The 27,998-nt window shown below is 43.7% G+C and overlaps 1 protein-coding gene across 1 annotated transcript; it reads right to left on the reverse strand.

Moving 5' to 3' along the window:
- Nucleotides 1-17: 17 nt before the first annotated feature.
- On the reverse strand, nucleotides 18-27,991 carry LOC148518805 (uncharacterized). Its single transcript, XM_088476949.1, has 5 exons — nucleotides 27,819-27,991; nucleotides 22,537-22,645; nucleotides 8,401-8,565; nucleotides 7,595-7,660; nucleotides 18-2,628 (listed from the first exon to the last, which is right to left on the reverse strand). The coding sequence occupies exons 2-5, from the start codon at nucleotides 22,627-22,629 to the stop codon at nucleotides 2,599-2,601; spliced, it is 354 nt and encodes a 117-aa protein (XP_088333075.1). The 5' UTR covers nucleotides 22,630-22,645; nucleotides 27,819-27,991; the 3' UTR covers nucleotides 18-2,598.
- Nucleotides 27,992-27,998: the final 7 nt, after the last annotated feature.

Below are 27,998 nucleotides of genomic sequence, written 5' to 3' on the forward strand. Positions count from 1 at the left end.
ATATACTATTTGGACGACATTCATGTGTATGAGGAAATACAAATATTTTTAGGTACTAATTAAACATTTTATAAAACAATTCATATAAAAATAGCATGTCATATATATTTTATTTATTTTTTTCTTCCAACAGAACCTACCATGTTACATAGAAGTTTATGTAGCTGGTATTTCAGTATCTTAAGGGAGAAATTTAGTGGTGGTTTCATGTGCAGTTTGCAAACAGCCACACATCACATTTGGTTATATAAGAGCCAAACCGCTGGATTTACTAAACAGCTTATCAGAGGGTGCTAACTCAGAACACATGTAATTTTTGCAAATTGGTTAAAAAAAAATCAAAAAATTAAGGTTGATTTTTATTATTACATGGTTCTGACGGGCTAGACAGCATGCATGTTGATTTGTCTAGTCCAGTGATTCCCAACCTCGGTCCTCAAGGAACACTAACAGTCCTGGTTTTGGTGATATCCATGCTAAAGCACAGATGGTTTCATCAAAATAACTGAGGTACTAATTAAGTTGCCTGTGCTCAAGTATGGCTGTCCTTAAAAGCTGGACTGTTAGTGTGCCTTGAGGACCGTGGTTGGGAACCCCTGGTCTAGTCAGTCCAGAAGAGAGAGGAAAAAAAAATTTTTTTTATTGAGAATACAACATTGACGTAGTAATTATGGGGTGCAACAATTTATTAAGTAGCCAATATTAATTTATTATCTTAGTATGCTGTCAATATGTAATATTTTATCCTTATGGGGGCAATATAAATTTATTTTATAAATTGGCAATATAAAATGTATTATTTAATAATGGAGACAGGGCCAACGATTATTTCATGATAGGGGTCACCATTTATGGTATATGTTTAGGATGCCTGAGGTCGCAATACCAACCGTCGGTTTCCCGACTCCTCAATCCCGGCTAGGGTTAAATGACAGGCGTCTAAAATGTAGACGCCTGTCATTAGCCCTACGCCGAGAGACCGGCACCCCGATCGAAGGGATGCCGGGCGCCGTGAGCGGACAGCCGCGGGGGGGAGGGTTAGGTTTAGGGCTCCCGGGGGGACTTAGGGTTATGCACCCCAGGGGGGAGGTTAGGGTTAGGCACCCCCCCCCCAGGGGACTTAGGTTTAGGCAGCGGGGAAGGGGGGTTAGGGTTAGGCACCCCTAAGGGAGGGTTAGGGTGGTAGGTTAGTTAGTACTTACCTGGGGACGATCAGGATTTCCAGCGCTGTCGGGCTGCCGCTGCCGGGATCTCTTCCACTGTCGGCCTGACGCTGCCGGGATTCGAACTGCCGGCCATGCGGCCGGCGGTATTACATACCGATTCCCCATTTATAGTGTACACTTGTAGCTAATTTGCATGCTGGCATTTGTGATGCATGATTTGAACTCTTTAAAAAGAAGTGTTGGTTTGAAAGAAAGCAATGTGATGTGCGGTATTGCCTTTAGTAAAGCTCATGGATTACAAACCACACATAAAACATGCAGGTCTGCTAAATTGCACTTTAGTAAATTTCACCCTTAGATTTTTACAATTAGAGATTTTAGATATTTTTTTTTTTCTTAAAGTGTAAAAAGAGAATGTGTGAAAATAAAATTCTGACTATTGTACATTCAACTTTGTTTTTCCTACAAAAAGAGCAGCACTTCTATAAAATGTCGATATTTCCTAACAGTTGGTATTTACAAAAGTATTTTTAAAACTACAGTACAACACACCTGATCAGTGGTTCAAATAGTATGCATAGGCCTTCTAATGCTATACAAAGACTAGAATACATTAGTAGGGAAACGCCCAAAGTATACGTGGCCTGGGAATTATCCAGCCTTACTCTTCAGTGTCTAGCTACATATACCACACTGGTCGCAGCTTGAATGGATCAATAATAGACATTAGTGATGGTTATAGAAAGGGCACACTCTAAACCCACAGACCTTTATTTCAGGAGCTGGATGGATTTACGCCTGGCCAGCACATGAAACAAGTGGCATGGAGTTCAGACAGCGCGGTTCCCTGGGTCAATGATCTCTATTAACAAGTTCAAACTACAGGCAACATCATGGCCGGATTAAGGTTTGTGGGGGGCCCAGGGCAACTAACTTCTATGGCCCCCTAACAATAAAATTGTCAATATGATATGCTGGCAATGTTATTAAAAAGTGTAATGTGTAAATACTCCCAGCACCACAAATACGTTGCACACAAATCCAGCTGATTGATTGGATGGCGGCCGCCCTTATATTTCTCTGGGTTACATACCCCGCGCTTACTCTGACTGGCTACAGGCACATTCTGCACGTGGCTCCAGCTTTTAAGGAACTACACCCCACAGAATAGCAGGGCAAGCTGTGACTTGTAGTCCCTCAACAGCTGGAAAACCACAAGCAGGCTACATTTGCCTTTTAACACAAGATAAGGAAAACAAATACAATTAAAACCCAGAAATCTTGCAACTTGAAAATTGCCGGCAGATGACTAGGTCAGATTTTCTTCTACTATAATAAAGGACGGTTCCGATCCTCAGTATAACAGTGGAGTGTCCTGGGGTAATCACATTTAAAAAATCCATATAAAAAAGTCCTCTCTTCGTGTGCAGGTCTAGAGCCGCAGAATGTGGTTGATATGACCCTGAAATTACAGAATTACATTAGAATGGGAAGTATTTAGAGATTAGAGCATTTAATAAGACATACATTTGTGGTTATGATAGCTGTATAACAGGAAGGATCCAGATAGGGTATTAGGTAACATGACATTTATTCTTCTTCATTCAGGTGACAGCTTTCATTGTTGCATACACTTCCTGACTCTGGGCCTGATTCAGACCCGCTCGCGAGCACTGAGCGCTCGCAAGCGGGTCGATGGTGCCCTAGTGTGCATGCGGACGACGGAGGGAGCTCCGTCGTGAGCATGCGCGAGACCCGCATAGCGACAGCCAAGCTGTCGCTATGGGTCTCACACCAAAGGGGGCGTGCCGTCAATGGTGAGTGACAGCACGCCCCCTTTGGTGGGCGTGCCGGGGGCGTTGCTGCCCAGACGGAGGCGTTCCCATGGGAACGCCTACCGTCTGGGGCCGGCCCCACTGACATCACTAGTGACATCACTAGTGATGTCAGTGGGAGTGCTTTTGACTCTGATAGAGCCAAAAGCACTCCTGGGCTTGCGGCAGCGAGACCCTACCGCAGGGTCTCGTCGCAAGCCCGATGGTCTTGACCATCGCGACCATCTTTTTGGCCGCTTGCATAAGCTGTGGGTGATCACCCACAGCTATGCGAGCGGAGGCCGCTCCAATTTTAGGTAGGAGGGCCCTGATACAGAGCGAGCGCTCAGGTCAGAGCGTCCGGCTCTGAATCAGGCCCTCTGTCCATAGAGGAGTCACTTAGTAAATACTGCTCAGGTGCTTGTCCCCCATAAATGGTCAAAAGGAGATACCCTAAACAGTCTGCATGTTAAAAGCCAAAATAAACCACATGTTCATAAATATATTAAACACCAGCAACTTTCTAATACCAAAAGACATCTTGTAACTTCATAAATATATACCGGACACGGGGGCCCGATTCATTACGGCGTACGCAGATTGGTCGATGGTGCGTACTGCGCATGCACAGCAGGTCAGGATTGCGATAGCACTGCGATCACGTACGCAGACAGAGTGAGCGATGGGACAGCGTTTGGGGGCGGTGACGAGGGAGCGGTTGCAGAAAGGCAGGCGTGCCTGTCCATTTGGACAAAGTTTCCTGGGCGTGCATAATTTAGCCACTGCCATGGTATTCTCAGCTTGAGGACTCACTGCGTGAGACGACCATTGCAAATTCTGAGACAGGTCAGAGCTGCTGTAATTCTGCGTGAAGGTCCGATGTTACCGATGTATACGCAGGACTGCGAGGTCTTACGGATGCGAGGAAGCAGTAGTGGACATCTCTATGCAGCAGTTGCAAACATTAGCATATTTTCGCAGCAGAACTGCCTGTGTAATCGCAGCTACAATAGCGATCCGTAATGAATCAGGCCCACTGACGTCACATGAGATCTAGGATAGCCTATATGCTTAAGCGACAGGAAGTCTGATGCGTTCTAGGCAACTATATATTCTTCAGCGTCAAGCACTTCTTCAAATATTCCAGATACTTAATATAATCACATATATAAAATTATTGGTTTAGAGTTCTTTAAAGTTATTGCTGCAGTATGATGCCATTTGATAATAAGACAGGTTGGCATTTCAAATTAAAAAGGTCTATGGTTCAAAAGTGAGCTGCAACAGAAGAACCAATTGACTGTATAATCTCTGCACAGCTAAAGCAACACTGACACTAAAATTACTTTCTCATTTAGAAAACTACTTTTTTTTTGGGGGGGGGGGGGGGGGGGGGGAACGGCTTGTGCTGCCATCCTGACCTGAGGGACCACATGTATATTACAGGCGGCTGCGAAGGATCATTCGCTTATGTCTGCGTAATTTTTTTTAGGACACTTCTGTGGGCAAAATAGTCATCACCCGTTTCCTAGCCAGATGTGTTCTACAGAGCCTTTACTCACATTAAAGTCCAGTCAAACTGCACCAGTCGTTTGCAAAAATTGGCGAGCACATGTCCAGAATTTGTCAAAATGGGGTTTTTTTTTTGCTCTTTTTCACATATCCTATTTTTAGATATTATCTTGCTTTGTTCTAATGGGTTAGGATATTATTGTTCCAAATCCTGGTTCTGTGCTCATGGCAGGAGAGGAGACACCACAGTGGTCTCATCGCTTCCCCGAGTCAAGCGGTCAATCCACAATGTAAAGTTATGGTCACGGTAGCAGCAGGCGGCCAGTTATGAAAAGAAATGCTGCGTCGCCATCGTCTTTTATGAATTCACAGTATTTACCAGCCAGATGTCTCACTTGAAAATCAAACCTTTTATTCCGTGGCTCCCTGCTGGCACTCCAGCTCCTTCCTGATGGAGCATCACAAGCAACATGATGCGGACATGAGAGTGGCTTCCCGCGAGAGGAAGATATACATGGTGCAATATGCAACTAGGGTCACCTACCCTCCGCTATTTAATTGTTACATTATACTATTTTATATGGATCAAGAAAAAATAAAAACTTAAAAAAAAATTTAAAAAAATTTACACATGAGGCTCTGCAGCGGTCAGCAACAACAACTGAGAAATTTACGGTGACAAAGGGCTCAATCCAACTACTTGCAATGTACTCACGGATGAAAGTCATTGCGACAACAGGCGCGCTTGACGGCAGCCCGGATTCGCTTAAAAGTGCTCGCAGCCCCATAGGGCTCCAAGCTAAAGTATGCAAATTTGGGCTCAGAGCGGGGCGCAAGGCGCCGGTCCGTTGCAACGCGCACTCTTTGCATGTAATTGGATTGACCCCAAGGTGGGAAATTGAATTATAATCTCTCACCAGATCTATTTGCATTATTCTTTTGCTGGTACATAAACCTCTTTAAAAAACTGGCAAGTGCGCCGTTGTTTACCATAAAGTGTCATGTGAATGAGCCCTCAGTATTTTGTGTCCATGCGATATTACAAGAGAGCATATTCGGTCATCATTACTCTAAAAGAACACAGTGTCCTCCACCATAAGTAGACATACTCGCCAGCTTTTTGTCTGCCCCCTCTCGATTGCGTAATCATTGCCCCATACCTGCTATATAATGCTGCAATTACAGGCATGGCAAAGGGAGTTCACAGCTCAATTCAATTGGGCTATCAAGCTGCCTTGACCATGGAGTGGGCGGCTGCAGGAGCCCCCGGGCGACTTACTCGCTTTTCCGGGCATCTGGGATTCGGTGGAGTACAGAAGCATGTGACAAAGCGATAGTGAGTGTGCATGTATGTGTTAATAAACTTGTACTCTCACAGTGTGTGTGGTCTTTTTTTTTATATTTCCTTTGCAGTGGAACTACAGGTACCAGCGAGCCTGTAATGCCCTGCATGCTGGTATGTGTGGTTTATGCGGGGCAGGCTTGCTGGGACCGGTAGTTCTCCTGCAAAAGACAATCTTATTCAATCTTTCGTTGCACTACACTATACACCATCAACCCGGCACCACCGCTCCAGGGGTGCCGGGGATAGCCCTGGGCTATCACCCTAGGCCTGGGTTGCCCTGGAGAGGGGGATCCCTTTAATGGGGGGGTACCCACCTCCCCAGGGATCCCAGCCTGGGCTGACTAGCGGTCAGGGGTAATGCTCTGGCCGGGGGACTGCATGTGTGTATTCCAGTGAGCACACAATTCTATGAATTAGCAGCTCCACCATTTTGTGAATGACAGCAATCTCACGCTGTGAGAGCTGAATCTGTAGTTAACCACAGGGTGTGATGGCATACCATGGGGGAGATGTACTAAGTATCGCTATCACGATGTGGTACATCTACTCTGACTTTGCGTACATACCGCAGTTAATTACCGCGGTATGTACAAAGGATTTCGCAAAGGACAGCATGCGCAGAAGGCTGCGGGGGCTCATGGGAGGGATCCGATCGGATCCCTCCCAGCCAGGAGTGTCAAGCTAAGACGCCCATAGTTACCTAGCAACGCTTAGTACATACGGGGAATGCAGTAAAACCCCCGAAAACTGCATTTTTGGGGGTTTTACCGCATTTTCGCCGTTAGTACATTTCCCCCATATCTGTGTTGAGCAAGGAACAGGTCCATTAAGGAGTCAGCCTTAATGATCGGAATGTCATTGGTTTTTCAAGTTTGAGTGTCAGAAATTCAATAGGTTATGTGAAATTTCAGATCATGTCTAAGAAGCCTTTAATGGGACATGTGAAACCGTAAGGTTTTTTGTCCATGGAATAATTAATAAAAAAAAATAAATATATTTATTTATTCATATTTTTTAGGGTGCCGTTCTGGTTATAAAACCCCTAGATTTATCCATGCAGCACACCCAATTGGTGGTTATTCTAAAAAGAAAGTAGAATTACGGAAGTCTTTGAGCGACTGAAAATACTGGAAGAGATAGTTTCAGCCCAGTGACTCTCCATCGTGTGGACACACATCATACATGCCCAAATTAATTTCAACAAACAAGTGCTCCCAGAGTATGATAGAGCAGACGGCCTTGTCAGACAAGATCAGTTATCAGCTTTCTGTGAGGCTTTCCTAAGCGCTCATCATCGTGACGACTCGGGGCAATGAAAGTAATAGATGGAAGAGCATTATTGTTAGCTAAATAATGCATTTTCCAATCTTATTTATAAGATATGCAATCAATACTCATACAAAGATAAAACTCCACTTGGCCTGTCTCCCTGCACCGCGCTCATTATTTGTGTGTTCAATATTTATTTAGTCAAATCAACATAAAATGCTATTTTGTTATTTCAATGTACTCTGCTTCTTAAAATGCATTGAAAGCCGTTTCATTTGTAATTATATGTAAAGCCCGCCGCTCGCCCAAAGGAAAGTCTATCAATCTTCCTTTATTATTTACAGGCCTTATTTCTCAAGGACGTAATTGGCGTTTTTATTAACTACATTTTATAGATCTGATACTGGAGAAAAAGTAAAATTGCATATTTTTTTTATTTTTTTAAATAAAAAATAAATAATAAAACTTAAATAATAAACTTTACTCACCGACTCTCCCGCAATACATCTCTGGCAAAGTTGGGGAGATAAAGTATTTTGACGAGTTTGCTGGGGCTAAAAACAGAAGAATAAATAATGTAACATTGCGAGACTTCACCATTTCATCTCTTGTAAAAATCTATGTAAACAATATAAACATACACAATATATACATACACAATATATAAATATATGCATACACAATATATGCAGAATATAAAGTTACAACAGAACAAATTTCAACTGTATTTTTTCTTTACTTATATACCACTGTGATAATAAATATTTACAACGTAAACCCTCAGTGTACTTAAATGTCCTATTACCCATACAAATATAGGGGATGTAGTCGTTATCCCGGCGGTCAGAATACTGTTGTCGGAATCCCGGCTCCAGAATCCCGACCGCTGACATTACGATAGTAAGTATTAGGTTTAGGGTTAGGCTGTGGGAGGGGAGAGTTAGGATACTTCCCTAGTTCTGACTGTCGATGCCACTGTTGGAATTACGACCGCCGGCATCCCGACCACCAGGATTCCGTACCCAACCCAAATATAGATACATTCAAAAAATAAATAAATAAATAAATAAATACCCCCTAGTGATAAGCCAATCCTTTTGCATGTAAAAGGTTTTCCCCTTATGGAATAAGTATTAACTTTTTAACATTTACTAACCAAATTTTAATGTCCTTTTGAATGAACTTTAACAGATTGAAGTACTCCTTGAATATGAAGTACTTTCTTGGGTACACATGCAACAAACTGAGTACATAGGCTGCAAAGGATTAGGTAAAATAAAGTGAGCACTGGTACCATACAATCCTGCTGTACCCAGTCATTAGGCACAAAGCCATTCACAGGCGCTGCGGTGTCGGCTGATATCGCCATCTGCCAGCCCACCATATCACATTTATTCAGCTGCTCCAACAAGACGCCACCGCCATTTGTAAAACTTCCCAGTCCTGGGCACGTGCGCTTCTGTAAGAAATAAAAGCGAGAACAGTATGCAACTTTTTGTGCTAAATGGAACATCTATTTTATTAGGAAGCACATACAGTTTTTACATAGTGTAGTACTCAATATTCAGCAAATTGTCTGTTTTTTGGAGAGAAACTACCGGATTTGCTGGTGCCAACAACTGACCAATGCTCGAATCCAATGTTATTAAATTGCACCCCCACCCCATAGGAACCCTAGGTCCTCATATACGCTGCAGACAATGGTCAGAGTAGAGTACTGTTTATAACCCCATTCCTTTATGAAAAGGATATTTTCTTGTCTGGAGATAAATAGAGGGTTTTAAAGTGCTTTATCGACACTTTGCTTAATTAGGGTTAATCAACATAAAAAAAAAAAAAAAAGCGCAGGATTAAGTTCTCAAAACTCACAAAGACAGCAACGCACGAGGTAAGTTCCACATAACCTACCAAAATGTGCCAGGATCTACAGACCTGTAGTTATAACTACATTGCTTATTATCATCCAATGAAAGACCCACTAATACCCCTTGGTTGTTCTAAAAGACTGTAGTCATTATCATTACATTACAACCAACACCGCCGAAGTTACACTCCACTAACCAGGCTTAACTTTAACCAATTAAAAACAGAAAAAATGGTCTATGCTTCAAAAGAAGGGTTTTAAAGTGCAGGATTATTGGTGGAGCCGCATAGTAAGGGGAGGGCCCACATCAGTTAGATGAATTTTCCCCGTACAAACACCATTTGTGTCTTTTAAATCATCAGACAGAGACTTCTTTAGATGACTGTCAAAGTGAGAATCAAGGGGGGGGGGGGGAGGGGGTTGAGAGTGAAAGGGTTAATACTCTTTACAGACTTTCACTAGATAAGATTTTCTTTCCAAGTTACTAATATATAAACATTTGTGCAGCAAAAGTACAATATGAAAAGTATTTAAAAAAAAAAAAAAAAAAGGAAACTTTAGTTCATGCTAACAGCTGAACTTAAAAGCATGCCCACCACCTAAGTCAGGGATGGTGAACCTCAGGCCCAGGGGCTGTCTGTATAAGGCCCACGGAAACATTTGGTCTGGCCCTCAGAGCTTTTTTCTGCTAGCCTCATCTGGCTAGCAGGGTGCATAGAATGGCACCCTGCAGCGTCGTATGGAGTGTCTTTAGGACGCTTCAGATGGTCATACCACTGCCACTACAGCTCCCCGGAGCATTGCTGTAAATGCCGGCGATTGTGACCCCGCCCCGTGTGGCATCACACGGAGGGGGCGTGGCCTGCAGCGGGCCCGCAAATAATGTTACATATATATCTCAAAATGGCCTTCGGCAGAAAAAAACGTTCCCCACCCCTGACCTAAGTGAACGGACAAATATCAAAAACATATGCTAGAACTATTATGGGCAGCAATATTTATTCAGGAGTATTAATGAGTCTGGGAATGTATCAAACCTTGCAAAACGTGGACGAGTGGACAAATTAAGAAGTTACCCATAGCAATTAATTGGCTCCTACCTATCATTTTACAGAACGTACTTGATAAATGCTAGCTAGAAGCTGACTGATATGGACAAACTCTCCACACATCCGAAAGCTTGATACATTTCCCCCCTGTGCTTCTGAGAAACACCCTGTGACATCACACTAGACATGTTCCAGCTTACCAGGCCGTCTGGTCATTGGCCTGAATGAGAGCAGGAGAGAAGTGATGCAGGATATTCCACCCACACCCTACTGCTACATTAAATAATGCCTAAACCTTCTGTGGCGTAAGGGAAGACGCCCAGTTTTACGGATCATTTTATCAGCAATTGCATGTGTGCAGATAACTGTACATAGGCTGTTTCTATTGAGATTCATTTATTTATTAAACTGCATGACCAGTAAGCTATAAAGCTGGGTACACACTATACAACATATCGTTCCGACGCGGATTGGAATGCTAGATCGTACACATTGTATTGTGTTAGCGAAGGTAGCTCATCGCAGCATCCCACCTGCGGAGACGACACAACGAAGGACGCAGTGCAGTTACATGCAACCATTCATCTCGCAGTCGTACACCAGATTGGGCAGTGAGTCGTTGCATCGCACTGTCGGACATCGTATAGTGTGTGCCCAGCTTAAGGCTTCGGATAAATTACATATATGAAAATTTTACTCTTAACTTTTACCCTACAGTTGGCTGCAGTGCGACCCTAAACTCGCAGTCCTCGAAAGTAACTTACAAACGACATTACCAGCTCCTTTTGACAATGTTCTATACAGGCCGCCATAGGACATTGCATACTTGTAAACAAAATTATTCTGAAATGAATAGAAAAGTGGTACATTGAAAAATAGAGCCAGACACTTCGGGCTTCCAAAAATATTTAGCATTTGCTGGAGAAATTGCACTGGCTACATATTAGAGGATGCTCAGCGATCCGATCAAAAAACAAAACAAAAACCAACACATTCTGGGACGACGCCAAAGCAGATGCCTCCGAAACTGGTCACTTCACACAATTAGCCTTTCACGCTCCTATATCCTTTTAATGAGGTTGTACCAGCCGACATGCAACACAGTCAAGGTGAACAGCAGCGACTTCACGTATTTATCACGCGCAGCCAGCCAAGCAGTAGCAATGTAAAATATATTAATAAAACTGAAAAGTATTCAGGCAGGATTGTCCAAAAGGAGCAGTCTTCTTTTTGGACAGGTGACCCCTTCTGCCCGGGATTAGATGTGAATCATTTAATCCACTGGTGGCTTTGAGCTCCCACAGCAAGCACTAATGGACGATACATTTGCACTTAGCATTGGAAAATGCTTTAAGAGATACCATCGAAATTAATTCTGGTCTACTAACCGCTGTGACCATACTAGAAACTTATCCCGTCTTCAAGCTCAGCAAAACATCTTATTAAAGACGGGAAAAATAACTGTGCTTGGGTCTAGAATAAAGATTTAACTACTGGATTATATGGACAAAAAAAAAAAAAAACATTTTTAACTGCAAATTCTGAGCGTTATACACATGGACACACAGATGTTTCACGGGATAAAATCAGATTTAAAAAGGGAAAATATACTTTGATTGAAGAGGGTATTTTTTCTCTAAGTGTTTAGTAATTATAAACGCAAGCCAATACATTGAACACATGGCTCTTCATATTTATTATCTAAAAAAAACAACTCACTTTAAATCCACCAATGGTCACCAAGAATGACTAATCTTTATCCAACAATAACTTTTCAATAAATCATTTTGTATGAAGTGGTGTATTATCTTATTCATCAAGAGTAATACAATATAACTAACATCCTTACAGGATGTAGTCAGAATCCCGACGTCACAATAATGATAGCGGCGTCCCAGCGGTCACAACCCCCGCAGATTCCGACAGTACTAGGGTTAGGCACTAGGGGAAGGGTTAGGGTTAAGTTTCTGTTAAAACACTTATCAAAAATCGGGATGCCGCTGTAGGTATTCTGTCAGTCGACATCCTAATTGTCGAAATCTCCTACCCACCCTTAAGTTGCGCACACATGAGACTATCTGTTCAGCGATTGATATCGCTGAACGATCTCCCTTGAAATTCCACACACAAACAATATCACCCACGACCAATGACCATTCCCTCCTGCAGGCACTGATAGATATCGTCCAGGTTGGCCTGCATGCATGGACGATTAACGATATAGTTATCGTCCATGCGGTAACGCGCATCGTTGGTCGATTGTTGGCAGCATAAAAATGAACGTTATCGTTCATTTAAATAGTCCCGTGTATACGCAACGTTACAAATCATAATAAAAAAAGTCTACATATAGCAAAAATCACCACCCTTGATAGAATTATCATGATTACTTATTTAGAAGGCGACACAAAGGATTTAGTAGTGCAATGCAAGGGGATAAAATTGGCAAAAAGTAACAGAAGTACAGACAGTAAATATATTCACACGCAAAATTTGATAAAAAAAATATAATAATATATATATTATATGTCGCAGTTAGCATAATTGTGATTATTATCTTTATTTATATGGCACCACAAAGATTCCACAGCGCCTTACAAAGTGCATAAACAAATGAGCACACATGAAAAACAGTTATTAACAGTAAAAAAAACCAGGACATGGTTTATAAACATTGCTGTATAACACTGAACTAAAGCAGCAGGGCGTGGACGATAGTGATATCGTCCATCGCCCGTGCATGCAGGCCAACCTGGTTGATATCAACCAGGTTACTATAAGAGATATCAATCATCCAGCACACCAGAAGGGTGCAGGACGATCAGACAGCGTTAACGTTATCTGATCGCTCCGCGTGTATACACCATTAGAAAGATGGGTGGTAAACTAGAATGAAAAAAAAAAAAAAAGTTTTACAGGCTTGAACTGGTAGGCATAACTAAAATCTAATGGAGCTTGGGAGGGCTTTCCGGAATGTGAAAGTGGTAGGTTGTGACCAGGGAGGAGGAGATAGAGCAATCATTAGCCGAGCAAAGAGGGCGGGAGGGAATGTGTGAGGAAATGAGGATGGAGATATAGGAAGGAGCTGTGAGGTCGAGAGCTTTGTAGGTGAGAGAGAAGAGATTGAATTGTAAGGCAGTGCAGTGACTGGCAAAGAGGGGCTGCACAGGTGGTGGGGTGGGAAAGGAAAACGAGGTGGGCAGCAGAGCTCAGGATAAAGTGAGAGGGAGGTTGGGCGTTAGGAAGGCCAGAGTGGAGCAGATTACAGTAATCAAGCTGGGAAATGATAAGGGCATGCATGGAAGTTTTACTAGTTTCCAGAGTGAGGAAGAGCTCAATTCTGGAAATACTGCAGAAATGGCTGGTTTGCGGGAGGGACTGAAAGTGTTGGGTGAAGGAAAGGGCTAAATCAATCGCTGGCTCAGATATCGGACATGTGGAATGGACAAGAAGTTGTCAGAGAAGGCGAGGGTAGGTGTACAGGGGGCCTTGGTTAGTGAAAGACAAGTTCAGTTTTAGAAATACTGAGTTTCAGGTAGCACAGTCATCCAGGATGAGTGGCTGAAAGACAGGTGATGGGGGAGAGGGACCCGGGGAAGAGAGGTCAATTTGTCCAAATAAACTGATAAGCTTGCCAAGGACGGAACCTTGGGGAAAGGATGTTCTATTTCATTATGCCAGATTGTGGCAAAGCCATTCTAGAAGCATATCAGACATATACTGAGGATCCTAGAAGGGCACACAACGTTATGATTTAGTTAAGTGGTGGGAAAGTGACAGCCCTCAAAAGCAACAGCTTTAGACTTCTGAACCAGGAATAAATGTTCCCCTTAAAGGATTATTATACTCCCCCATATATTATGTAGGTGGGAGGTTGTCTGATGTTATTTAATATAATAGCAATATACCACTCGTCATTGGGCCACTGTAGCCACATTCAAATGACAATTGGAACATTACATCCATGTTCTCAGAACGCTCATCATGTCTAAAAGATAAAACAAAAAACCTCAAAACCCACAATCATGAGCTAATTTCCCTACAGTTTGTCATGTGGATACAAAACGCTGAGGAAACAGAGGGTAGGAGAGGGGGACACCTATTACAGTGGCTTTTTCTTGCAGACTTTAAAAGTACCAAGACACTGGCCCTGATTCAGAGCCGGACGCTCTGACCAGAGCGCTCGCTCTGAATCAGGGCCCACCTCCATTAATATGGAGCGTCCTCCTGGACGCTCGTATAGCTGTGGGTCACCACCCACAGCATATACGAGCGTGCAGGATGATGGTCGCGATGGTCTTGACCATCGCGACCATCGAAACTGCGAGCAAAAGCCTGCGGTTGGGTTTTTCAACCGCAAGGCCAGGAGTGATTTTGGCTCTATCAGAGCCAAAATCACTCCCACTGACATCACTAGTGATGTCAGTGGGGCCGGCTTCAGACGGTAGGCGTTCCCTTGGGAACGCCTACGTCTGGCAGGCACGCCCCCAGCACGCCCACCAAAGGGGGCGTGCTGTCAGTCACCATCGACAGCACGCCCCCTTTGATGAGACACTCCGAGCGAAGGAAAGTCCTTCGCTCGTCGGGTCTCGCGCATGCACGCGACGGAGCTCCCTCCGTCGTGCGCATGCGCAGTGCGGACCATCGACCCACTTGCGAGCGGACAGCCGCTCGCGAGTGGGTCTGAATGAGGGCCACTGTTCATTCAATCACAGCAACAGCTTAATACATGTTATGTGTAAAATGAGGCATTTATATTTCTGCTTGAGCTCTGCAGACCACCAGTGCACAGAGGTCATACTCTGCCCACATTAGAAAGATTGCCAGGATCCGCTTTCTCCTACCCAAAACGCTTATCCTCTCTGAGCATCACTTGCAGACTCTTGGTATTTGGCATCCCCTTCACCCATCTGAGATGCTGTAGAACATGTAATCTCTCTCCCAGCATTCCAAGTCTGCTGCACCACTATGGCTTCACGTCTCCTCCAGAAGTCAAACTATTTACTCACCATTACCTTTAAAGCCCCTCAACAACACCCCTTCATACCGGTCAAATCTCATATCAAAATACACTACCTCTAACCTTAGATTTACCTCTGAACTGCGGAACCACCTCTCCCTCCCACCTGCAAGACTTCCCCAATGCCGCTAACCAATATTGGAATTCCTTACCACACCGGTCATCCTCTCCCAACCCTGATAAAATCTATGCTGACACTAATGTACCCTCACGGGTCACTCTCCACCCTAAATGTCACTTGTTAATCTAGTTTAAACTATGCCAGCAGTGGCCAACCTGTGGCTCTTGAGCCCCATGCGGCTCTTCCAATGTTCTGATGCAGCTCCCCTGACTGACACTGACCGATGGAGTGACACATGGGGAGGCTGCTGTTGAGACACATGAGGGGTTGCTGGAGTGACACATGGGGGGTCTGGATTGTATTATGTGAATCTGTTGTGGACGTAACTTTTTCAGTGTATTATTTGTGGATCTGGCTGTGCTCCTACAAAAATCATACCAGGGATGTGGCCTAGCTGGCACAAAGCCACAACCCTTTTTGCATGTGCGCCTTCGGAGAGCGCATGATCTCGGCTCTTTGACATACCTACAGATATTTTTGGGCTCTTTGACACTGACTGGTTGGCCACCCCTGAGCTATGCCCTCTTCCAATTACAATGTACTGTAAGCCCTTTTATGAGCAGACCTCCCTATGTCTTTATTGGGTTTACCTTGCATGTTCTTTGTACAGTGTATGTCTTCTTATTCCCACTGTCCAGCGCTGCAGAGCACTTTGCATATTACAAATCTACGATGATGACAATAATAAAATAAAAAGGAGTAAGACTGACATATGATGTTTTTTACAGGACTTTGTGAGACATGACGTTTCATGTAATACCCCTCTGATGAGATGTTGTGGACAGGTCACAGGCCAGGGGTGGTTGTGTTTCGGTTCATTTTCTGGTTCCTTAAACACATGCACCAGATTTCATTGTGGACCTGTCACTTAAAGCCCAATCCTAGGACTAAAACGCTCAAAAGTAGCACAGCATTCCAGTAAACCAAGGATCGTACAGGTTTGTACACATCCTGAAGGTTGAATTTCCCACCCTTCCCACTGATATAAGGCATCATCAAGCCCCCCCCCCCCCAGTCCACTCTAGCGGTCCAGATTAGATAGAAACGTTGTGTAACTGTTTACAATCCTCTCACAAATTTGCCAGAACCCTAATTCCCACTCTAAGATTTCCCAAAATGTCCTGAGCTACTCCTGGACATGCCCTTTTATCCCACCCCATAAGTCCCAAACTCCTGCGGCGGGTCAACAGAGCCAGCGATCACAAGTGCGGGCATGCTATTGAAAACTGCACAAAAATGGGTTACATTGGGTAGGGTGTGGTATATTAATTATTAGGGCAACATGCAGCAAGCCGACATTCATTATGTCGACACTGATGAAATGTTATGATTAGACTGTCGATAAAACATCACTGGTGACTTACCTCATACAGCGGTTCCAGGAGTATCTTCTGGGTCCGGCGATTATGTCAGAAGGACTTCCACAGGATCCTGCGTTGGTTCCGGACATAAATATGACTAATCCCAACTCCACTTGGATCCCCCTAAGGGTGGGTGGCGTCCAGATAAGCAGAAGTCCATAGGCTTCTATTGGGTAATGCCACCTGACGATGGGGTTTCCCGCTGGGATTTAGTACATATGGAAAATGCGGTAAAACCCACGAAAACTGCATTTTCTGGGGTTTTACTGCATTTTGAACTTTAGTACATCCTGCCCTAAAAGCGTTGATAAATCTCCCCCATACTTCCTTGTCCCCACCCTCCCCTTTTCTGCAAATTCTTCCAAAGACTGTAAAATTCTCAAAATTTCCACCTTCTAACAGATTTATAACATACAACTGGAACAGCACTACTTTACACCAGCCTGACCCGTTACCTCTAATCCGAGACTCACTTTACGACAATCATTGACATTTTAGTGCTCTTCGCTTTGCTACTTGTAAGAGAATAAAACACAGATTGTTATGCAGAAAAGGTTTTGTATCCAAGGAAACTTGATTAGCTGAGCCTCAAATCAGCATATCAATATAACTCATTTAAATGCATCTCGTCCTCTGCAAATAGTCACACACACCCCTAACAAAGGAAAACATTCTCCACATTTTTGATTATGAGTGGAACTAAACACAATAAATACAATAAAGAGATTAAAACTCTGCATCTGAGGCCTCTATACATGTGCAAGTGATAAATGGGCATTCACTGCTAAGATCAATTCTACAAGCTCAAAACTGTAAGCTAAAGGCGCATATCCACTACACGATAAAAATGAACGATTACGACATCGTTAAATCGTTCATCAATCGTGCAGTGAATATGCCGGCAACGACAAGCGATGCGCGCTCCTGCATCTGTCATCGCCTGAACATGCAGGCCAACCCGATGAGATCGTCAGGTTGTGCATATTCGGGGATGAGGGAGGGTGTCTGCACTGAATGACATATCGTTCAGTGTGGGCACATTATCCACTACACAGGATGATAAACGATTCCGATGTTGTAATCGGACAGTCGTTCTGCCCTCGTGTAGTGGATATGCACCTTTATACAACATATGCCAAGAGCAAAGACAGACGAGTGTCCAAGGCATTTATCCAGGTCACTGTACAGTATTACACTTACAATTCAGTGCTCCTTTAGGAGATTTCCCTATCATATTGCTATTGTCAGACCTCGCGTCTGTAACCACAAAAGTTCTAACAGGATCTGAGGAAAAAAAAAAACAAGAAAACACATTTCAGTCAGTTAAGCTGCTGTGACATCACTTGTCCTGCCAATCCACAAAGCATTTCTAGCAAATGAGTCAGTTACTCACATATAACTATCAAAGAAAAAAAAATAAAACACCTTTCACGGCAAACTAATACAAAGTAGGTCCGGATTCAGAGATTGACGTAGCCGCTGTGCAAAAATATGCTAATGCTGCAGGAGGCGTCTTGTGTGAATAGACACCTCCTGCAACCTCGTGTTATCCGCTGCTGCATCCAAAAGGCGCAGCATTGGAACATCTGTGTTAACAGTTTCCTCAGGATGGCCCGGGGATTTCAAGCTGCAGAAGACGCAGACACTGGCCTCACCACTCCCACAAAACTGAGGTAACACGTCTCAGTTTTGGAAAACGCTTCCTGTCAGGGTCCCCCAAACGACCACTGCCTATTGATCAGGCTGCGGCTAATTGGGTACTGCGTCCGGCGACGCAGGACCAATTCTGCACACTACGTGTCCTGCATATGCGCAGCTCAGTTAATATAAGGGATCTACGTAAACCATCGGTCTGCATACATCTCTGAAATAGGCCTATAGTTGAGGACATATTAGACATGTGGTGCTCATTTTGATATAAACCTCAGTTATTTCAGACATATTATTGGGGGTGATGTACTGAGCCTTGAAGAGAGATAAAGTACTAACCAATCAGCTCCTGTCATGTTACAGGCTGTGTTTAAAAAATTACAGCAGCTGGAGTTAAAGTACCAACCTATCAGCTGCTAACTGTCATTTTTTAAACACAGCCTGTAACATGACAGGAACCGATTGGTTGGTACTTTAACTCCATCCACTTTAAATGTTCCCCTTAGCACAGTAACACACAAAATGATATATAAATGAAATAATGTGTTTACATTCCATTTAAGTTTGTTTTGGAACTTTACCAAGTTATTGTTCAAGCGATAGCCTATCAAGTCATTACTGAGAGAGACACACACAGGCCGACAGACAGGTAATGAGGTTTACAAGTTCTTGAAACAGTTTCTCATTATAGATATGTATTAAAACAAATCTGACTCATTTTACAGAATAGTGCTGCATCTCCATGAATGTAGGCTTCATATATATGAAAATGCCCCCCGCCCACACCAGTATGCCAATTGTACACAAAGCTTAGGCACTAATTACTTTTGGGACTATTCCATCTACGTCTTGAAAACTAAAGCAATGGTTTTCATCTACCGTATACTGTATGTTACATTAGTGACCACATTCTTCTATAGTAACTTGTTCTGACACATTGTCAAATATAGTTTAAAAGGAAGTTGGGAATCTTAATTATATTGTGACACCAGGCAAGGAAAGCACAGAAAATAATGCTAATTAGCAGCCAGGATTATGTTAGTATCTTATCACCTGGTGATGTCTTGGTACAATTAAAAAAAAAAACCATTTTAATGGCTGCAGTTCACACATAGGAAGTATACATAGCCACATACAGAAAACAAGCTGGAATATTAATTTGCAAAGAAACACATTAAAGTAGTAGAATATAAAGAGCACACACACACACGACATGAGTGTTAAAATGGAATCGGTACGATTTACCGCCGGACCCCTGGCCGGCGGTACAAATCTCGACAGCGGCAGCCCGACAAGGATGCAAATCCTGATCGTCCCCAGGTAAGTATTCACTAACCTAATTCTACCCCCTAACCCTCCCTTAGGGGTGCCTAAGCATAACATTCCCCCCAAGTGCCCAACCCTAATCCCCCCCCCCCCCCCCCAAGTGCCTAAACCTAACCCCCCCTTCCCCGCCACCTAAACCCAAGTCCCCCGGAGGGGGGGTGCCTAACCCTAAACTCCAGGGGGGGTGCCTAACCCTAAGTCCCCCCGGGAGCCCTAAACCTTACCCCCCCCGCGGCTGTTCGTGCTCGGCATCACTTCGATCGGGATGCCAGGTGCCAGTTTCCCAGCGTCAGTAAAATGACAGGCCTCTAGATTTAGACACCTGTCATTTAACCCTCGCCGGGATTAAGCAGTCGGGAAGCCGGCTGTAGGGATTAGGTCCGCCGGCTTCCCAACTGCATACCATTAAAATAGTTATGTTCACTGTGAAATGTTACTGCTGTGCACCAGGTACAATATCAGCATAAAAGGTACTTCTCTAACTGAGCAGGCATAGTGACAGCTTTGCAGACTTGATGTGTAGCAATGCTCTGCGCAGCACAGCATTTCGCAATATCTAAAACTACTGCAATCTTTGCTTTTTGACCTTTTGAACCAAACCCATTAAAAGACATGATAGAGGAGGAATGGCAGCTCCCTGCAGGGGAGTGGGGAGATCATACTTTACATGTAGCACAGTTGCAGTAGAAAGTCAGCATATAACACTGAACAATGATGTATGCTCCATAAAGGAGCACGTAATCGCTCACAGGCAGGGCCTTCCTTCCACATGTTCCTTCCCAGCACTGTCCTTGCTTCCATTGCTCCTGTCCTGGTCTACTAATACCTTGCAGTTATTCAGATGCTGTGTGCTCACCCTTCACAGGTGGCAGTCTCATGTAACTCACCATTCACTGCCTGTCAACGTACAGCGAGTTAAGCTCACTGCATTAAAATGCATAAAATGTTGATAAACTTGATGCAGAATATGTAGACTAGACATATAATACAACCAAAACAATTCATAAAGCTGGCAAAAAAAAATGAATATTGAGAAACCAATGCATATTATTAGGGGGCTAAAAATACATTCAAAGGGGCAGTGTACTGGACAACATATAATTAGCAAAGACTAACATCCAACCTCGACTATATAAAGAGACAAAATGACCAAAAGCTCCAGAACCATTTGGCCCTAAGCATAATATAGCCATCACGTTAACTCATCCATATTATATTAAAGTTGCTACATGGACAGATACCTACACAAAACATCTCTCTCATACTTTATACTAGTCCTGTGCCCCTACTAATAATCTAGCCTGTCCCTGTACCTCTGCAGCTTTTTATCACTACACCATATGTAAATATATGCAGCAAAAGCCAGGGACCAATTAAACCTGACTGGAGTTTACACTGAAGAACATACAGCTGTGGCATTACGGTAGCTACACTTCTATACAGGAACCCCATTAATGACAAGTGCTATTCTGGTGACTAACAGAACACTGTGCATGTGAGCGGGCCTGTTAGTGATCCGGCGAGGAGCATAGTTCTGCATGCACGAGTGGACTTGCTCCGGAGTGCAAAAGTTTGACGAAAAACGGCGCCATTCCCTCTCATCATCAGATCGCAAGTTCTCACCTTAAATGCAATAGATTTTCACACTAAGGAAACCGGAATTCCAGTGTGTGTAAATGTGCTAAGATATGAACTTTGAGCTTAACAAGTAATATAAATTTCTGAACGCATACACTGTAAAAGTGGCAAAAAATAAAAATCTCAAGGAGTTTAAAACAAAATTAAATAAAAAAAAAAAGGGTCTGGAACACTTAAACATTACGTTTGTCATTGCACGTACGATGTGCTCCTAGCCCATTATAAGAGGTAGCAGCAGATTAAAAAAAATAAACAATAATAATTGCTACAACACTAGTATTATAGTGCTCCCGCCAGGCCGTTTTAGCGGGACGCTGTGCCCTGCCCAATTTTATAAAGGCAAAATGAGCCCTGCCCTTTTAGCAGTGCCCCCTTGCCCTGAGCCTTCTCCACGCAGACATGCCGCAACAGTTTCCGTGCTGTGTCCCGTACACAGTGAAAATAACTCCGGAATCACTGTTCTCGCAGCCATTCTGCGCACCCGTAGGATTACTCAGAAGTCTGAGAATTGACTGGTTTGCGACCGAGCTGCGTCTTTATACACAGTCGTCGCAATACAAATCCCGGCGGCCTCTACATTTGGATATTTTTACAAAGCTGCTGCGTACAAATTGTGCAGCTGCGCCAGCATTAGCGCACATTGACTCCAGCCGAAAGGCTTGTCGTACGAGAGGGGTCATTCCACATAGAGGGTGCAGTACAAAAAAAAGTCCTGTAACTGTGAATGGGTGCAGGTAATGAGTGTGGATGAGCGACTCAGATCTTATAAAGAGCATATGGGGCAGATAGGAGATATTGTGACTAGGCGAAGGGATGTATGTTGGTGCAGTCATTGATATCCTTCTATGTTCTTTATTGAACATCTACTTATACATTAAAAAGTTGTCAGCAGTGTCCTTTACCTAAGGAAGCCCGGGTCATAATAATAATAATAATAATAATAATTAAAAAAAAAAAAAAAAAAAATATACAAAAAGTTGACTCCCCATGATTAAAGCATTTTCTAGTTTTCAAAACTATGTTTAGTTCTAGAAAACTTTTGAAACATTAGGAGGCAGATTCAAGTCTCGGAGGGTGCGCTTAACAGGAATATTTTTAACGCATTAAATGCACCCTCTGGGGCTCAATATGTGGAGTAAGCAATATATTCCGGGCACTTAACGTGGAATCTATGGCTTAATGTGCATTAGCTGTGGATCTACCGTGCGGGGAAAATGCATAAAAATGGAATAGCTCCGGCAGTTAAACCCAGAGCTTTACCCATGTGCAACTAATTGAGGTCACAAGCTACTAATATGCAGCGTCTTCATTTATATTGGTTCAACTCACAAAATGGCCTCACGGTGTAAATAAAAACTAACACCCCCCCCCCCAAAAAATAAAAAACATAAGAGAACGTACATTGTTCGGATGATCTGGAACTCCATTTATACACTGCCGTTTCCGCACGTTAACCACCTGTAGATCAACTGCTGTGTCTTCACACACCTCCATTTCACTCCTGATGGCCCTGTGTCAGGAAAAAAAATTAACATTAGAAAAACTGAGGGCTTATATTGTTACCATACTAATTAGTAAAGAAGCGATTCCCAGGTTAAATTCAGCAACATAAAAAAACTGCTGTATGCCGAAAACATGCTCTGTCCTGTGATAAAATACACTAGCTAAAAGCACAGCATGCACTTTATGCTACCATGTAACCTGCACTTCCCAGGACCTTTCCCTTTTTCCCTCAGAACACGTTTTAGGGCAGTATTCAACTTGGCTGAGAAAAGCCATTATGATGATGATGTCATTTTCGCCTATTTTAATTATCCCCGTATTCAATTTCAAAAACTTTTCGTCGGTGTAAAAACTTTGTAAAAAAAACGGGGATAACTTTTCACCAGGTCTTACATGGGGCAAAAAAGTGCAGAATTGGAGTTTAGGGGTGCAGGCTTAAAAAAATAGCCTGCACCCCTGGGAATGTCCCCTAAAAAAGATCTGTATTATAAAAAACAAACAAAAAAAAAAAAAAAATCAGGACATCCCCCAAAAAAAATTAATTGGGGGACAAACTACTGAAATTAATTCCAGAGTGGGTTCACAAGTTTGCAGCAGGTTTTTACAGAATGCGGGTAGTAGCGGCAGGTGCATTTTTGAAGAATTTTTAAAAATAACTTTAGTGACTTAAAAATATGCTTGCTCCCATTTTCATGTACCCCAAATTTGATGGAAATAGATTTTTTTTTTTTTTATAACTAAGCGCTATTCTTCACCCCTTCTTCAATGCGGCATTTATGCACCTGCCGCGGCTATTACAAACCCCGACTTCCTACAGCAGGCAAAAATGGGGGTACCCATAGTGATCCCCCATGTCTAGACATCTTTAGGGAGGTCCCAAAAATAATTCCCAAAAATTCCAGTTTTTTTGCGATACTTAACCTTTCCGCCGGCTCCCGTTCTTGCCGATTTCTAATTGAATACGGGGATAAAGTGGGCCCCGTGCCCGATACTTTATCCCTGTCAAACCTCCAATGTGGAGCGAAAAGTCCAGCACGGACTTTTCGCTCCAATTGAATACCCCCCTTAGTGTTCCTTCTAGTGTGTGGAGGGGGCAAAGCGCTTAGCAAAGCTGGGCACTGCATGCGTGCCCAAAAAGGGCTGCGGTCACTAGAAAAGGGCATGTCCTTGAGACTTGCGCTCCCTTTTCATCATTGTTGGGGCGTGGCCAGCACTGACGGATATGCTGGGCTGCCCACGCAGTGTGAATAGATGTCGTGCGTATGCTATCTTTTAACTCTCCCGACTCGTTGGCGATTGTTTCACCGGAACATCTCCCCCCACCCGCGGAGACGGCTGTTTCAGTGGCGCGCCGTCTAAAGGGCATGGTGCATTTCAGCAGTGAAAAATAATCCCAGAGAGCCAAGTGGTTAACGGGTGCCGTAACCCTGTTAACGAACTAATCTGAACTTTTCACGGATTCTGTGTGTTAACGCCCATTAACACGTCAATTCAACAGGCGTTAGAGGTATTGGGTGAAAAATGGAGCCTAATTGAACAGCCTCTGGCAAAAAAAGCCTGAGGGTACCTCCCTTTTTCACCCGTAAAATCTTATCCAGTGTACTTTAGGGCGCCGGCAGGGCGCCGTCCGGGACAAGGGGCACTTCTTCATGTGCCTCTGGCGTGAGGGCTCCCGAAAAGGGTGTGTGGCTTCATGTCACACCCCTCGTTTGTCACTAAATGCCCAGCATTTACAGAGATACTGGGCTTCCCCCAAGCTCTCTCTTCACTGTGAATAGATGCTGTATTCAATGGCCGTGATCGCTGATATGCAGCTTGACATTGCGGCCCCTTGGGGTCGTCTGAGGGCAGGCTGTTTCAGTGGGGTACCGCCATAAGGGCAGGGCACGTTTTAGTCATTTGAAAATCGGGTAGGGCGCAGCACCCTTCTGAAAAAGCCTAGCGGGAACACTTATCGGTAATTGAGTTTCCCACTAAAAACGGACCCATCAAAGTTACGGCAGGCCGGGTTTCACCATAGGATAGAAATTCTCCTTTAGCTCAATACACTAGCAGCCGCTAATAGCAATTGGCAATTTCTGGGCCAAGACTGGTACATTTTGGGCACTGCTGATACATACTATATAATATTTACCGGACACACTATTAATACCTGCTCAACCTTAACAATTTTTTGGCTCGTGCCGTTCAAAGCAGATTTGTTACAGAAATGCAAAAAAAAAAAAAAATTGGAGGAAGCACAGCGTCCCAAGTGTGTTATACAAAGCTTTTATGAACAATTTTTTTTAAAAAAACAATCGTTTCCAAATACTCCATACCCACTTGTGTTGTTACTTTACATTGCGTTTTCTCCAGTTTATTGCGCAGGACCGAATAAAGGCAATTAACATTTTTTTCAATAGCAGTTGCACGCCCACTTAGCTTCTCTTGAAGTTAACGTTAGTCTAAGTGACCTGGCGGCTTAGCAAGAAAGTAAGGACCTATACCCACTGGTTTTTGTTTTGCCCACTTAATGCAAAACAAAAACCAGTGTGTATAGGTCCTTACTTTCTTGCTAAGCCGCCAGGTCACTTAGACTAACGTTAGCTTCAAGAGACACTTTGCAAGCTCACTGCCTGCGCATTGTCTAACAAATGCTACCCAGGATATTTGTTAGCTCTGACATGTGCTGACTCGCCAGACATACCAGCACAGTCACCATTATAACCCATTTACAGAGATGGCCCATGTTCAACTTTTAACAAGACCCATTGCCAAGTCTCAGTCTTTGTGTACAGCTGTGAGAAAGGGTTTACTGGGGAGGGGGGGCTGTTTCTTCTACATCATGCTGTACAACACAGACTTCAGTGTGTGGACCGTCACTACAGTAGGAGATGAGTTATGAGTGTTCATGTGTTATCCCCTACAGGTCTCCCTGGAATGACAGTGAGGGGGGGGGTTACAGGAACATGCTCTCTGATGTCCTGGCATCAATAAGTTCATAGATATGAGCTATAAGTTACTGCAGACATCACCCTGGGTGCACTTTGATCCATTGAAAGGGCAGATGTACCTTCAGCTTTATCATCTACATTACAATATGCAACGCAGAGGTCACATCACTTTCCGAAAGGTTTATCTCAGAAAGAAGACATTTAATACTGGGTGTGTGGAGGAAGGGAAGGGGATTGTATTGTTTTCTATACTGGTTATTTAATTGCCGCCAGTCACTAATTATCAGCCATGCCTTGCCAAAAGCCCAATAAAAACAAAAAACAAAGAACTCCAATTGTCCTGCAATAGAAGGGATGAAGGATTAGCCTGCACAATAAGTCACGGGGGAAATAGTACAGAAATTATACATGTATTAACGAAGTATAAATAAGGCATAGGATGAGTGCACTTCAAGGACTGTAGCTGGCCACACATCTAAAGATTATCTGTCCAACCATCCAACTAGTTGGTTGGTTGGAATGAAAATCTGGTAATGTATGAAAGCAAATGACAATCAGCAATTTGCTCCCAAACGCCGGAAAATGGACAAAAACTGTTGCTTGAACAAATTGTTTAGGTCAAACATTTAACAAACTTGTCTGACGACCATATTCATCTGTTTTCTGGCATTTAGGAGCAAATTGCTGATCATCAGTTAAGGCCCCCATACATCAGAGATGGATTGCAGCAATCGTGCAATTTGCAATCGATTGTGTATAAAAATCTGCAATGTATGGGCTTCACAGATCGCAGATTGCAACCAAAAAGTGATTGGAATTGTTAATCAGATTGTCCCAACATGTTGGATTTCACAAATCGATTGGGGCTGTAGATTGCTAGTGTATGGACATGATCAGCAGATTTGCAGACCGTTTCTAGCAAAGTGATGGGCCTTTCAAGATTGCCAGATCTGTGTTTGCTGCAATCGATCTGCAAATCACTGAAAAAGATCTGTAGTGTATGGGCGCAGATTGCTAGATTGGGAAATCCTAAAATCGGGCAATAAATCTTCAAATTGTTCAATTGTGGTTTTCAGATTGCTGATGCATGGGGGCCTTTACTCCCATACCTTACCAGATTTTCATTCCAACCAATCAACTAGTTGGCTGGTTGCACAGATAATCTTTAGATGTGTGGCCAGCTTAAAGGGGCCTATCCGTTACCCGACTTTGTGAACAATCTGACCAAAACCAGGAGGTTTTGGTCGCATTGTTCACAAAGTCGGGTAATGGATAGCTGGCAAGGACCAGCGATGCGTGTGCACGCTGGGTCCTTGCCATCTCCGACTGTCTACTGAACATGCCCGTCAACCTGACGACGCTCGTTAGGTTCGGCATGTTCAGAGATAGGAGGTCGGGCTCCTTCACTGAATGATGTTCAGTGAACGCCGTTCAGTGCGATGCCTGCACCTCGGCGACCTGAAGTTCTGAACGCTAGACATTCAGACTTTTAGGTCGCCTAATGGATATGCACCTGAACACAAAAAAAAAAAAAAATCAAACTAAAGTTTAGCCATTTGTTTATACAGTTGTGCATGGCAGCCATAGACCAGGGAAAGGTAATGTGTGGCTAGGGATGGCCATTGACGATTCATAATCAATGGTTTATGGCCAATGTCAAATGTTTTTGCCATTGATGGGGGAGAACTAGTCAGTCAAAAAACAGGGATGAACATTGGTTAGTGAAATCGGTGGTCACCCATTGCATAGCAAGTAGCCATCGATCGCTACTTGCTATTTTGCCATTGAAGGTAACCACATCCATGGCCATCCCTAGTACTTATGGCTCTCCAGCTGCTGTGGAACTATACATCCCAGCATAACCAGCCACAGCTTTAGCATACCCTAACATCAGACCTGTGGTAGGGCATGCTGGGATATGTAGTTCCACAGCAGCTGGAGCTCCAAACGTTGTCTACCCCCTGCTGTAGACAATATACATCTGATGAGGAGGGACTTACACAAGGAAAAAACTAGAATTTATATCTGCATTATAGGGGCTTTCCTACAGGAAACTTCATCAGTTGTGAAACTACAGTCCTGCAAAGCAGAGTGCTGCGTCTGTACTCTATACTACGGCGACAGCGGCTGCAGACATTTCCCGCGAATTGTTTCAATCATTCCCAGCCCAGAAAGAACACTGCACTCAGGAGCATTTGCTCACTGTGCCAGCCCCACATTGCAATCATTCAGCAGCAGGACCCTTACCTCCTCTCCAGCCAGCCGCCGATCAGCACAGGTCACCAGGGCATAGGTGCCTCACTGTGCCCGCAGCTGGGTGCAGCACAGTCCCCACGCCCATGTACCCAGGGCCAGGACACACGCACACATCCTTGTCTAGTGTTTCATAGAATCACCCGCCCGCGGCCCGGCCGCAGCATTCTAACC

The sequence above is a fragment of the Taudactylus pleione genome, unplaced genomic scaffold (genome assembly GCF_031769625.1).
Source record: "Taudactylus pleione unplaced genomic scaffold, aTauple2 ptg000198l, whole genome shotgun sequence".
Lineage (NCBI taxonomy): Eukaryota > Metazoa > Chordata > Amphibia > Anura > Myobatrachidae > Taudactylus > Taudactylus pleione.

What these genes read in the sequence shown, in the direction of transcription:
- LOC148518805 (XM_088476949.1), bottom strand. Translation starts at nt 22,629, where the DNA reads ATGGAGGTGTGTGAAGACACAGCAGTTGATCTACAGGTGGTTAACGTG. An exon ending in TTCCAGATCATCCGAACAAT is followed by an intron (nt 8,566 to 22,536) that starts GTACGTTCTCTT and finishes TATTTCTTACAG; the next exon opens with AAGCGCACGTGCCCAGGACT. An exon ending in GGGTACAGCAGGATTGTATG is followed by an intron (nt 7,661 to 8,400) that starts GTACCAGTGCTC and finishes TTCTGTTTTTAG; the next exon opens with CCCCAGCAAACTCGTCAAAA.